At 35.9% G+C, this 13,843-nt stretch overlaps 1 protein-coding gene across 3 annotated transcripts in view; it reads right to left on the reverse strand.

The window, feature by feature from the left end:
* Positions 1-680: 680 nt before the first annotated feature.
* IntS1 (integrator complex subunit 1) overlaps positions 681-13,843 on the reverse strand; it is a 105,108-nt gene continuing 91,945 nt past the window's right edge. For all 3 annotated transcript variants that reach the window (XM_081742886.1, XM_081742887.1, XM_081742888.1), the window contains 4 exons: positions 10,512-10,636; positions 7,275-7,480; positions 4,755-5,027; positions 681-1,024 (listed from right to left, as the gene is read on the reverse strand). In XM_081742886.1, coding sequence (XP_081599012.1) covers positions 909-1,024; positions 4,755-5,027; positions 7,275-7,480; positions 10,512-10,636 — 720 coding nt within the window. In that variant the 3' untranslated portion in view covers positions 681-908. The remainder of the gene's footprint in view (positions 1,025-4,754; positions 5,028-7,274; positions 7,481-10,511; positions 10,637-13,843) is intronic.

Below are 13,843 nucleotides of genomic sequence, written 5' to 3' on the forward strand. Positions count from 1 at the left end.
TGATAACTGCACACTCCTCCGTTCAGCTACACTACTCATCCACTGCCTGTTACGACCTGTTCCCATTTGTCAATTTCATAATTGGGCAACCTAATGACTGTACTGTATAAGATTCATTGTAATTGCACCACAAATGCTAAAACTACAACAGCATTCCGGGAACTTTCTTGACTTCCTCTCGTAGTTTGTTCGTCATGCCAATAGCAGACGCTGCCTGCCTGCCTGACGTCAATACATGTTGCTAGAACGCAATAAATTTGATAACTTAGAACTATTGTGACGATTTAATTGCGGCTTAAAAACTACACGTCTCAATTTAATTATTTCAAAGTAGGACAAGGGTTGTAATTATATTTAGATTTTGAGTATTAATATTTGTGTATTTCTACAGTACTACATTGTGACGATTTAATAACAACTTAAACTGTACTGCTTTAATTCAAAATGCGTAGTGATGATACTGAACAAGAAAATGCTTTGCTATTTCTTACTACGACAAGACCTATAACCATATTTAAGTTTAAACATTAGTAGTTGTGTAACCGTACGTTGATTGGTGGACAAACAAAAAGTTAAAAGTAAACAATTACAGCTTTTAACTAAGCATCATTTTAACTTATTGTACACAGCAGGCCGATGACTTAAGCGCAACAAATAGTAGTTAATAATACACAGGAAAGTAACATATTTACAAAGTTTATTACAAAAGTAATACAAGAAAAATACTGTAGTTTTGGAATTATTAACATTACTCTCATTAATTGTACTCTAGTTAGGTCGTTTTTCTATTACGTAATTACAATGTACAAATACACAAATATCTTCATATCGCAATAAATAAAAGTATTTTTAGATGCGCCAAATTCACATCCAACCAAATACTAGGAATACTTTGTTCCTGAGTCCAATTAGCATCCAGTCTGCAGGTTCAACATGGCAATTGCTTTACTGATGTGAGGGGCTGTATTTACATTCGAATACATGCCCAACTGGAAAACTTTCTGGAGCAACATAAGCGCATATTCTAGAAAAGGGAGAGAAAATATTCAGAAATAGTAAATAGATAAATTTCAAAAAGGAACACTTTCAAATTTAAATTGTTGTGAAATCTATTGAAGGGAAAATTTTGTTTCTCACTCACATACATGGTTTCTATTTGTAAACTTAACACCGACAATACCGTACCTTTCATTTACTAATGAAATACAACATTATTGTTATATTATACGGTACTCTACGAAATAATTGCGAAATTCATTGAAATATCTTAGGGTACATAAATACATATCTGCAAACGAAAAATTAATACATACAATACAACCTCATTTATCCGGACTAACTGGGACCAAAGGCAATCCGGAAAATCGAAAATCCGGGTAACATAGGTAATAAGCATTTTAAACTTGTACACTGCAATATACTCCCAAACATTCTGCTAAAAAAAAAAAATAAAAGAAATATCTACATAAAAATATATAATAAAAAATAAAAACCACTGTTTACATAAAAAAAATGTAACCAGTAATCGAAGTTAAATTAAAATTACACCTGTAAATTGCAGCAATAAAGTTACACAAAAACAATTCTGTTGAACCATACACGATAAACAAATTCAAAGGTGCTATTTGAAAACAGCAGGAAAACGTAAGGAGATTGAGGGAGGGATTCAAGGTCAACCAAAGTCCAAGTTATTTATAGCTGGTGAGTCAATCCACTTCAACGGCCTGTGACACTGTAGTAAAGCTTTCTTAAACTCGACAAAAAGCATTTTATGTACAATATTACTGCAATTTATTCTACCATCTATGCATGAACTGTACATTAAATCAAAATAAAAAGCGAATGTTTGCCGTGCTTATAATTACGGTCTTGCTATCCTCGTTAAAAATTATTATCTATGTGAATATTAAATTTTTAAAATGTCTACAAATCTGATTTGGATCAATGAGGGCTGGATAAACGCTCATCGATCTATCTATCTATCTATATATATATATATATATATATATATATATATATATATATATATATATATATATATATATATATATATATATTTGGTCTAGGAATTAATTCGTGCGGTTGGTACGCACACATTGAAGCTGTAGTACAAACACAAAATACATAAATACCTTAAGAAAAATATTGTCCATCGCTAGCCACCACTTTCGCCCATCTGTCAGGCAATGTACGGATTCCGTGGCGAAAGAAGTCCTCATCCTTGGAAGCGATCCAGTCAGAGACCCATGTTTCAATATCTTCTGAAGAAGTAAACCGCTGTCCAATCAAATCGTTGTTCATGCAATCGAACAAGTAGTAGTCCGAAGGAGCAACGTCTGGTGAATACGGCGGGTGGGGTAAAACTTCCCATCCGACATTTTCTAAATAGGTTTTGACCGGTTTTGCGACATGTGGGCGAGCGTTATCATGTTGAACAATAAGTTTATCATGTCTGTTCTCCCATTCTGGTTCTGGTGTTCTGGCCAGAGCTTGCTTCAAACGCATTAATTGTCGTCGATAACGTTCTCCATTCATAGTTTCACCCGGTTGCAGCAGCTCATAGTACACCACACCTTTCATATCCACCATATGCACAGCATAACCTTTGCACAGTGAATATCTCGTTTTGGTTGTGATGGACCTGGTTCACCTAGGCCTTTTTTCGTTTAGGGTTCTCGTAATGGATCCACTTCTCATCACCCGTAATAATTCGATGCAGAAACCCCTTTCTGCTCTGTCGTTGAAGCAGCAATTCGCAAATGGTTTTTCGTCTTTCAACGTCTCTGTCTTTCAATTCATGTGGAACCCAATGGGACATCTTTTGAATCATTCCCATGGCTTTCAAGCGTTTGAAGACTGTTGTTTGATCAACGCCTAATGCTGCTGCAAGTTGTTCCTGCGTTTGACACGAATCCTGCTCGAGCAATGCTGTCAATTCTTCGTCTTGAAATTTTTTTGGCTGTCCAGCTCGCTCTTGGTCTGCCAAGCCGAAATCACCACTTCTAAACCGTGCAAACCACTTCTGACACGTTCGCTCAGCTAGAGCATGGTCACCATACACTTCCACCAAAATACGATGACTTTCAGTCGCACTTTTCTGCATGTTAAAGTAATGCAGCAGGACACCCCGCAAAAACACTTTATCAGGCACAAATTGCGCCATGTTCACTTAACTACAAACTGGTGTTGTTGACGCTTTAATCCACTGCCCTATACTACGAACGATACGCGATGACAGGGGTTTGCAACACATGTGTGGATACACGGAACTGTGGGACGCTCCGTTCGTTGCGCCATCTCTTGTCCACCCGCACGAATTAATTCCTAGACCAAATATATATATATATATATATATATATATATATATATACTTACTTTCTGTAATTAATACATGAGGTGATACTGTTGTCATAAACACGCCACGGGTGTGTTCAGAATATATGTATTTAAGAAAGGCCCTTTAAATGTATTTGTTTATTAAGCTCAACTCAATCTACTTTTTGGGGCCGCGGTGGCTCAGTGGTAGAGCGTTCACCTCTGGTGCTTGGGGTCCCGGGTTGGATCCCAGCCCCCGCCAAGTGAGCTTTGTGGTGGACAAATACCGTGTGCGTGGGTTTTCTCGGGGTTCTCCCGTTTCCTCCCACTTTCTTCATTTCACCATTTCATTCATTACTCATCATCAACGTCTCCTTTACCCTAACCGGCATAACCGTGGGACGTAAAACTCAAAGATTTTATTTCATTTTTTCAATCTACTTTTTGGTTTCCCATTTATCTCTGGAGATTACCAGTTAACTACAGTAGAATCCCTCTCGACCGCCCTCGGTTGGTCCGCCACTCCAGTTGATCCGACTGTGCTCGAGCCAAACTTGTCCCAACTCGTCGGTGCCTCACGAGGTCCATTGTCGTTTACTGCCACCGTGGTATTGTTGTTTACTTGCTGTTACCGCATATCTGCTTTTGTCTTGTATCGTTTCTTTGGTTGTGCGTGTTTTCTGCGCTGTACTGTGCAGTTTTAGTGCATTCTGTTCGCTTGTTTTCACTGTAGAAAACAATACAGTCATTTTTGAGTTCAGAGATTGTTTATTTTACTGTAAATCCGCATTTTTCTGTATTTTCTGATACTCCGACCTTTTTTGTGTTCCGACCATACCCCCAGTCTCAAAGGTGACGGATTAAAGGGGTTCTACTGTATTACTAATCCTGAAGACATTTTGATACCAAGATCGTGTGTTTCATATTTCATCTTAATACTGAAATTGAAGGTGTCTTAATAAAACCTTGCCTTTCCTTTTATGTAAATATCGACTATGAAATCAGAAAAGAAAACGATTCGTTAAATCCATCCTAGCACATACGACAGGTTAGAACAAGTTAATTTGTAATTAAATTAGGAAAATATTCGCGTAAGTTAGTGTATCTTGTTCGACAGAAAATATTTATCATAATTAGTATCTAAAAGGAATGAGGCACTATTCATCAATTCCAAAATTTAAGTAAACTTTGTACTGTATTACGGTATCTTAAGTTTTACCTAAAAAAAGGAAAAGTGTAAAATATGAAAGTCAAACAAATCCATCCTTGTAGATCTTGCTTATAACCTTCTATGGTTGTAACTTTGAATTTAACATTCCTAAAATTTAAATGTACTCATTCTTATAATACAAATATTCTACGAAAAGTTCATTGAGTATGGTTAGAAGGCCTTTGATATCCAAAGTTTGCAAGAATTATTTTATAAATGTATATCTTACCTTGTGTGCAGAGCACGATTTCCGGAAGTTTTTCGAGGGCAGAGTTTAAAACATCAGATTGGCCACTGTCCAGGCAACGCAAGAAAGCCGCTAGCCCAGCGCTTGCAGCTGAAGGGTTTTGTCGTAAATGCCTAGCAAATAACATATGGGCTTGAGAACGCACCGAACTACTCGGACTAAGCAACAATTCGGCAATTGCATCGAAGAAAACATCCAAAACGGAAGGTACTCGAGATGACATATGCTCAATATCTTGCAATGTGGCCAAAACATCTGAAAGCAAAAAGTTAAGAAAATAACTAATTGAACTAGGACATTATTTACTCCAAGTTACAGCAGTCTGTGTTCACACTCTTGCTGCCAACTTTGATTCTAATCAAAAATGCATATGGATTACAAATAGAATATCTATGTAACTTATGTTCTTCAAGAAGTTCTTGATTGATTATGATTGTAAAAACATATCTAGATGTGCATACTGTTTATTTCAATTCTGTTAATTCTTGAATGCGCTAAATAATGCCAATATAGTTTATATATATATATATTTTCAAATTCTACATCAAACACTAAATAACGTAAATACTATCCACTTTATCCGACACGATACATTAATAAACATGGAGTACATGAAGTCCTACAGGAAACTAGACTTCAATAACGTTGTAACTGTTATGTTTATGGGTGAGGGGAGGAAAGTTTAAAGTTTCGTCCTGACCACACTAATCAATAACGTTTGCAGTGATTCAAAATGGCATCAACACAGGAAAAGGCATAGTATGTGCTGTCGAGTTAAAATTCTGCGTTTCAGTGCGGAGAAAATACCATATAAGTTATAGGTAACTATTCCAGCAGAGACAAGTATCAAGAGATGGTATGAAAAGTTCAAGGCTACAGGAAGTATGATCGAGTTGCCACACAGTGGAAGTCAGCGTTACACAGATCGTAAGCAAGATTGTGAACGCCCGGCCCTACAAGTTTAAATTTGAGCACGATCTGATAGAGGAAGACAGTGATATGAGAATAGAATCAATGATCATCCTTTACAAGCTGTTAATAATCTTCTGTCTCGGATTTTGTTTTCAGATGAGGCGACGTTTTATGTTTTGAAAAATGTGAACAGGTACGACTGCAGACTCTGAGGTGTTGAAAATTTATATTAGTTCGAGGTGCAAACGCAGGACAGTCTGGAAGTCAGTATGAGGTGGGTGTTCCAGTTTTCTTCGAGAAAGATCAGAAGATGCTGGAGAAATTTCTTGTGCTAGAGCTTAAGAGGTAGGCATCATCAATGAAGTCCACGTGCAAGAAGATGAGGCCACCACATTATGCTTTTGAGATTTGGCAGTTTCTTAAGAAGCAATTTCGGGTGACCCACACTTGTCTTGCAAATCACCACACTTAAATCTTGTGATTACTGAGTGTAAGAACATGTAAAGACGAAGTGTACGAAGAGGAACCAACTAATCTGGGCAACTTGAATAACAAGATAAAAAGGATAAACGTAATTTTGAATATCCCGGACCAGCACTTTCAGCACGCAAATCTCGATTTCTGAAAAAGACTGCAACAGTTGTTAGACATGAATGGGGCACAATTGGAGGTTTGATGATTAACCTTAACAAGCAGAAAACATTTTGAATCTTACTGGAAATCTCCCAAACTTAATGGTTTTCTTAATTTCTTACTGCACTTTCGATTGTATACCCTCTTAAAGATAGTAGATGGATTTTCTTTTTAAAAAAGACTGTATACTCTTGTGAGACCAATTGCTTTTCGGTTGCCTTTCCTCAACAGAAGAGAAAAAGAAATAAAGAAAAACTGGGTGAGAATCTTCCATATGGAGATGATTTGGATTGCTCAAAACGTCTAGTAGTTTTAAGACAAATAACGCTACAGTGAACGACAAAGACGCTGAGCCAAATTTAATGTTTTGCCACCCCTAGACCAAAAGGTGTTTGCTGCCCCTCATCTTGATGTACAAAATTTTAACACAACAGAAGATTGAAAAAAAAGTTTATTATATTAAAAAAAAGTTTATTATATTAATACTTTTGTTCAATTATTTGTATAAATTTTAATGAATTTTGGTATGGGGATAGGATGTTGTGAGGAGCACATGCAAAGGACTACAACACACCACCACAACAGCGTTATGCGCTCACTTCTACACAACTGTCCACTGCAAGTACGTTAAAATTGTACTGAACTTCAATCATCAATGATCGAAACTAGTACACTCATTAAAGGAATGATTACTAGGACAGACTTTAATCGTTTATTTTATTATTATTATTATTATTATTATTATTATTATTATTATTATTATTATTATTATTATTATTATTATTATTATTATTATTATTCAAAATTTGCAATCTTTTTCGTGTTGCTGACGAAGTTTTCGCCCAACGTGCGCCCTAGTTGGGTTTAGTGGGAAACCTGACTACAAAAACGGTTTCTTTCACTTAGATAAATTAAGTGTTCTTATTTACAAATGTAATAATACATAGATGTACTTACCATCGCCATGTGACTTCTCCAGCTGCGCAAGAATAGGAGCAATCTGACTCTGAGTCCAAGCAGTGATATTTTGATCACTATTACTTGGTGTAATAGCTGCTACCAGAACCCCACCTTCTTCGGAGGAGCCATCTTGCTTTGGCAAAGAAATTCCAGATAATAGTGTTCGAAGACTGACTAGAGAAGGATGCATCATCTGTAGTTCACTGCAAGATAACCGAAACCCAGAAGCGTCAATTAAGTAATACAAATTAGTACAGTGCAAATTAGGTTTAACCCCGGACATTCACAAAATAGCTGAAACCTTTTCTAAAATGATCATGATATTCCATTCAGCAACTCAGAGGAAGCCCCAAAAAATCCCGCGTCGGGTTTGGACACTATGGCCGCCATATTGGGTAGCCTACTTCCAATGCCAAGAGTTTTCATGGAGACCAAGCATTTATTTTAACTGATTCTAATACAGGTTGTAAAGACAGCAGATATAAATTATACTTTGTTAAAAAGTAAATCAGTTTGTGTGAAGATTGAGGAGATTTACACTTTCCCGAAAGGGAGAAGAAAAGGGAAACAACCAGAACTCGACCGGAAAGGTCAGAAAGAGTCAAGAATGTTCACACTACAGTGCTACGTACATAATTATCCTTTGTGAAATTGGGATAGACCTATGTTCTTGAAATTAATTACTACAAAAAACAATACCAATTTATCCAAATTATCTTTAAATATAGACCACACTAAATCTGTCAAATACATGTACAATACTCAGATATATAAATTTAAAGACAGCATACAAAAGAAACTTCATTTCTAAAATATTCCCATAAACAGTGACGACAAAAATTTTTCTTCTTCTATTCTATCTATCCATATTTTTTTCCAATCCACTTCTCGTCAAAACCATGTTACATTAATTCATCTTCTCAACATATATACAACAACGTAACTGAATTCAAGAACGTGCTGGGAATAGAATTTCTGTTTGTTAGCACTAGGAACTTTTAGGGTAATTTAGATTATACAGAACATCGAGTTACTGAGACTCAAAATTTTGAGAATCCATTGTATTTAGATATCTTGATTCGATACCAGTACTTGAAAAGTCAAATAACTGTTGTATTAAACTGGTACAAAAATAAACATACTATGTCATAATAAATCTCTAATGAATGAAAATACAGGATGAGTCAAAAGTCTTTGGACACACATTTATTTTGAAACCTGAGAAAATACTATCAAATATGTTCATGAAAGTTGATGAGTTGATTTTTGAGTTTAACGTCCCGTTCAGCAGCCAGGCTATATGAGACGTGGACCTACTGATTAACGTGGAATCCGAACCACATGAGCTCCTCTGGGAATCGAACCCGGGTCTCCCACGTCAAAGGCGCGTACGATAACCGTTTAGCCACGGAGGAGCTCTACATGTATGTTCATGAGAGATGGTAGAAGGGGACCACACTTGTAGGATATATAGTGACCATTGCCACCATTTTGAATGAAAGTTCGAAATTTCAAACGCGAAGGGAAGCATGTTGCATCTGAAGTCACACTGGCTTTAGTTCAGGAATCCAAAAGTATAACTGTTTCTCTCATATCTTGAATGATTTGAAGGTTATGAACATTTTAAGTTTGAAAAGTCTTATTGTTAGTAACATATTTTCTTATTGTTGCTCTGATCTAAGATGCCTTACAACGGAACAAAAGACAGAAATCATCCTAATATCCGGGGAACACAGTTTCAGACACACTGCAATGGACTACAACAGACAGCGCAATAACAGACATCCAGTATCGCACAGCACGATCGTCTACGTAATCGGCAAATTTCGAGACACTAGCATTGTGGAAGATAGGGCATGTAGTAGGGGACCAAACACTGCCACTGGTAAGGAGACGGCAAAATCTTGTTTGTGAAGAGTCCCAAACGTAGTATTCGTCGTCTCTCACTGGAAAGTGGTATTTGCCTGTCTTCCATTGTCCAAATATTGCACATATTGTCGACATTCTTATAAGCTCTATACGCAACATTAAATAAAGATGACTTAGGTCGAGGGTAGAGTTATGTACGTGAGCTATGAACTCTAACTAAGTGGATATTTCGTTTAAAACGTGGATAATTTTCAGTGACGAAGCCTATTTCTGTTTGAATGGGAAAGTGAAATGGAATAAGTATCGGTACTTCCGTGTCAGTAATCTGAATTGGGTTGATCCGAGAAAGGAAAGTAATTCTGCAAAGGTAATGGTGCGGTGTGGCATATAGAACACGATATAATTGGTCAGTTTTTCATCGACACTACCTTAATGGCGCAACAGTACTTGACGTTAGTGCAAGAACATGCGTTTTCTTATCTTCTGAACCCAAATGGCTAACTTCTCTCTTATTTCCAACACGATGACGTTCCCTTCTACTACGGGGTTAGTATGCGTCAATGGCTCCAACTCCCAGGGAACTGGATTCGTCGCCGTGGTCCCGCTGAATGGATACCCAGATCACTTGACCTCATACACCTTGATGTCTATCTGTAAGGCCATGTAAAGCAGATGGTGTACAGTCCGCAGCAAAAAACTTGCAACGAGCATGTAAGTTTATTGTGAAACTACGCCTAACAGCGCAGGGAATCAACATAACGCTAAGTGGCACGAATCACCCAGGAGAAATTTCGGCGCCCTCAGCTGGACACTTATTTTGGAGCAAGAGGCTTCGTTGTTTCACAATCAACTTACATGCTCATGTTGCAGGGTTTTTGTTGTGGAGTGTACCTAAGAAACCCTGCGATATAAGGCACCTACAGGAACGTATTTAGCATCTGTGTGACCATATTTCACCAGACATCCTTCTGCATGTGCAGTGGGAATGGATACGGTGACTACAGTTGTGCATTAGACGAGATGGTCACTACATAATATATGTGCTGTAGCGTGCCATTGATAGGTTATTTTCAAACTGTCAATGTATATAACGTGCAAACTATAGACAATATGAAAGAAACAATTACATCTTTAGGTTCTCAGCTCACGCTAGTGTTACTTGATATGCGACATGCCATCTTCCCATTTGTAATTTCGAACTTCTATTCAGATTATCATGTGTCCTAAAAATTGACCCCTTACCCCTTGCATTAACTAATTTTACACTTTCCTCTTAGATTTTAAAATAAAAGGGTTTCAAAAACTTTTGACTCAACCTGTATATTGATAAAATTCTTTGTTACTCGTTTAGTGCATAATACTTACTTCAAAAGTGTCCCGTGCTTCTGCAGATATTTTAAAGCCCTCTGCGCGTCATGGGAAATAAAACTCTCAAGCAATGATACGCATCTGTTTAATAAATAAAACATATCCTTCCCCTGTCCATGATTCTGGAAGGAAATCAAGAACATAAAAAAATGTGATTCAGGAAAACCTGTTAATTTGATTACCTGCTTAATTTAGTCATATACCTTTGGAAACATGCATATACACCTATGTGGTATTACCTCTATTTTATATTGTGGCCAACCTCAATATTTATGTTTCACGACAATGATTTTCTTTTTATATTTTTTATGTATTTTCCTTATGTTAAGAAGTCTATTCTTATAAAACTAATATTAATTTTGGTTTAAAAGGAGTTTGAAATTCCGATGATTGAAATTAAGAATCTGAACTATTCTTTAAATCTTGTGAGACCTTGCTTTCATACAAAATTACGTATGTATGTTAAATGTTAGCGTATCCATGTTGCTATGATTGTAACTTTCTCTAGCGGAGTTTCTGAGGTCGAGATTTCATACTGAAGATGAAGATTGAATCCCCAAGTTGCGTAAGCTTTTGATCTTTAGAAAATTGTGGATACTTTAATCGTAAACAGTCACTAAAGCTAAAACATTGCTTTCATTCAGTTTAAGAAGTTTATTACCAGTTCTGAACAGTACATTTAAGCATAATTAGAAAAAAACAGCACCTCTTTTACAAGTTAAACATGTGGCTGGACATGTTTTCTATATAGTGAACTGAAATGTCAGGGAAGTTTGCATTTGGTAATTAAATAGATTTCGGATATTCGACTTTGTTGATTTCGAGACCAACAGACATTTGTTGTCCAATCAGACCCCTCCTGTGATTGGACAATCCTGTGTCGATATACCGAACACTCTATGACGGTTGTAATTCCGTATATATCAATCACAGCAGGGGTCTGTGGTACAATCCACGTGGCCCGAGATGAGAGCACCGACCTCGAGAGTGAGTGGCTGTTCTGGGAAGCGGATTGCGTGGCGTAGTGTGGTTAACGCATCGGCACAACATGCCGGAGGTCCCAGGTTCGAGTACCGGCCCATCAATCACTTTTTGCGTTAGAATCAGTATTAAATAATTATAAAACACCATGTCCAGTAATGATATAACCTAATTTATTCAATGAGAAACAAAAGGGTTTTGGTAGTTCCAAATTTACAGTTTATATAAAAAGAAGAAAATGTACATTACGATATATTTTGAACCACATTTCATAGTCTGAATTATCTCAAAATTGAAACAGAGAAAAGGTTAAGAGACATCATTACCTATGGAAATGTTGATGCAGTTGTCTTTTAACTAATTTTTCACTTTTAATAATTAACTTTTAACAATTTCCTTTTATTTTTGATAAGAAGAGTATTTACTTTACATGTATGCTAGCCTATTAGGCTATATGTGTAGATTTATTTTCTGACGCTAGAAAGAGTAATTAGTTAATTTTTATTCTGTGATTAAATAACGTAATGACAAATATGATGGTTACGTAAAATATGTATTGTATGAGAATTAGTAATTTAAGTTAACATTACAACGTAATTGAAGTAAGGAATATTTAATTATATAATCAGCTGGTATACCTATACGTTTATATTGCATAAATTTGTTCGTGGAAGCTATCAAAAAATGCAGTTAATGCATTTGCTTGATTTATGATTCATATGAATAATGTCCACTTAGAATGCTCTAGCTGTACTGTACGTATTCTTATTTTAAAATCATTGAAATATGAAAAAAAGAAAACTATTTGAATTAAAAATCTTGCTTTCCAATCGGTTGCTATGGTTATAGAAAATTAATATCGCGCCATCTGTTGTAAGATCTGTAATTAATTTATTGAAAAATTTCAATTTACTCTGTACCAATTTAAGTTTATTTGCTTTCCTACAGGTTTTTCTTATTTCTTTTATTTTGCTTTTGTAAAACGATTTGGATTAGTAGAAAGGTATATTTCATTTGAATTTCTATAAAATATATTTATTCAGCAGCAATACAGGGTCCATTCAAGTACTGGATTTGGATAAATCAATTTCTGATTTTTTTCTCTCTCACAAGTATAAATGAGGACGACTTAAAACAGTTATTGAATACGTTCATTCATTTGTTTATCGAATTTCGCTTGGATAATCCTCTAGTTTTGCATATGGCTAACAAAGTTAGGTTTCACTGTATCAACGTACATTATCTTTGTAAAAAAAAGTGACGAACTTTCTTTTACATCTTTATACATGTAGTAAGTCATGGTTAATTAACGCCTAGACCAAAGTGCTTAGGCATTTGGACAGTTCATATTATTTGTGACGTAAAGTACCACTAAGGAAGGATTTGTGGACATTCAACGTAGACAGGACGGAGGGGAACATGAGTTGCAATTATTATAATAAGATGTCCACATCTCGAAAGTTACAGGCATAAACGTAACTTTTTTTTTTACTTTTAATTTATTTAGTTGCTTATTTGATCTAAAACGGAAGAAAACAGCTAACGAGAAAACGGGGAGAATGTGGGTTGCAACAATTTGATAAGTTCCATATTTAGATCGGAATCCTTTAAGTTTAGAGGCATGAAATTTGATATTTAAACTTTTGTATTAAAATAATTAAACATGTGTTTCATAGTTTATTGATATTCTGACCGTTTTCCTCATGGAAACTCCTGCGAGTATGATTATATTTCGTAAGTAATGTTAATTGCAAACACGATTTGAAATTTAAATCATTAATTACAAAACTAAGTATACATAAAACACTTCAAATTCCTTAAAACGAGATCTATACTTACTTCTATTACTGACTAATTGAAGAAAATATAAATAATAATAACAATAATAATACTAATAATAATAATAGTTAAAAAGCACCAAAAGCGACATAGGTCCGTAAACCGACATACCGCCGTTTCTGGGCTGGAACACGCTGCACTCTGGCGGAGACATTATCAGTAGTTTCTACTCTCACCATTAGGCGGAGCAAGTACAGTTAAACCAGTTGTGAGGGTGGGTTAGTGTGTAAGGGGCATTGTTTTGTTTTTCATTGTACTAAAATTTCTGTTGGTAATTCTTCACCATCAGAAAACGAGAATTATTTAGAGGTAGGTGATTTACTCATTAGATACTTTCATTCTTTAAGTTATCAAGTTTGCAAATCACCGCCGTGGTTATTGTGCAAACTGATAGTATTTGGTGGTGAAACATGTACACATATGTAGGAGTAGGGTGTTCTATAAACCGACATACCCTTACATTTACATATCTCTAGTTCCTGGGAAGCGAAGGAAGATGTCAACCAGAG

Source organism: Thermobia domestica, chromosome 16, assembly GCF_964235325.1.
Source record: "Thermobia domestica chromosome 16, izTheDome1.hap1.1, whole genome shotgun sequence".
NCBI classification, from domain to species: Eukaryota; Metazoa; Arthropoda; class Insecta; order Zygentoma; family Lepismatidae; genus Thermobia; species Thermobia domestica.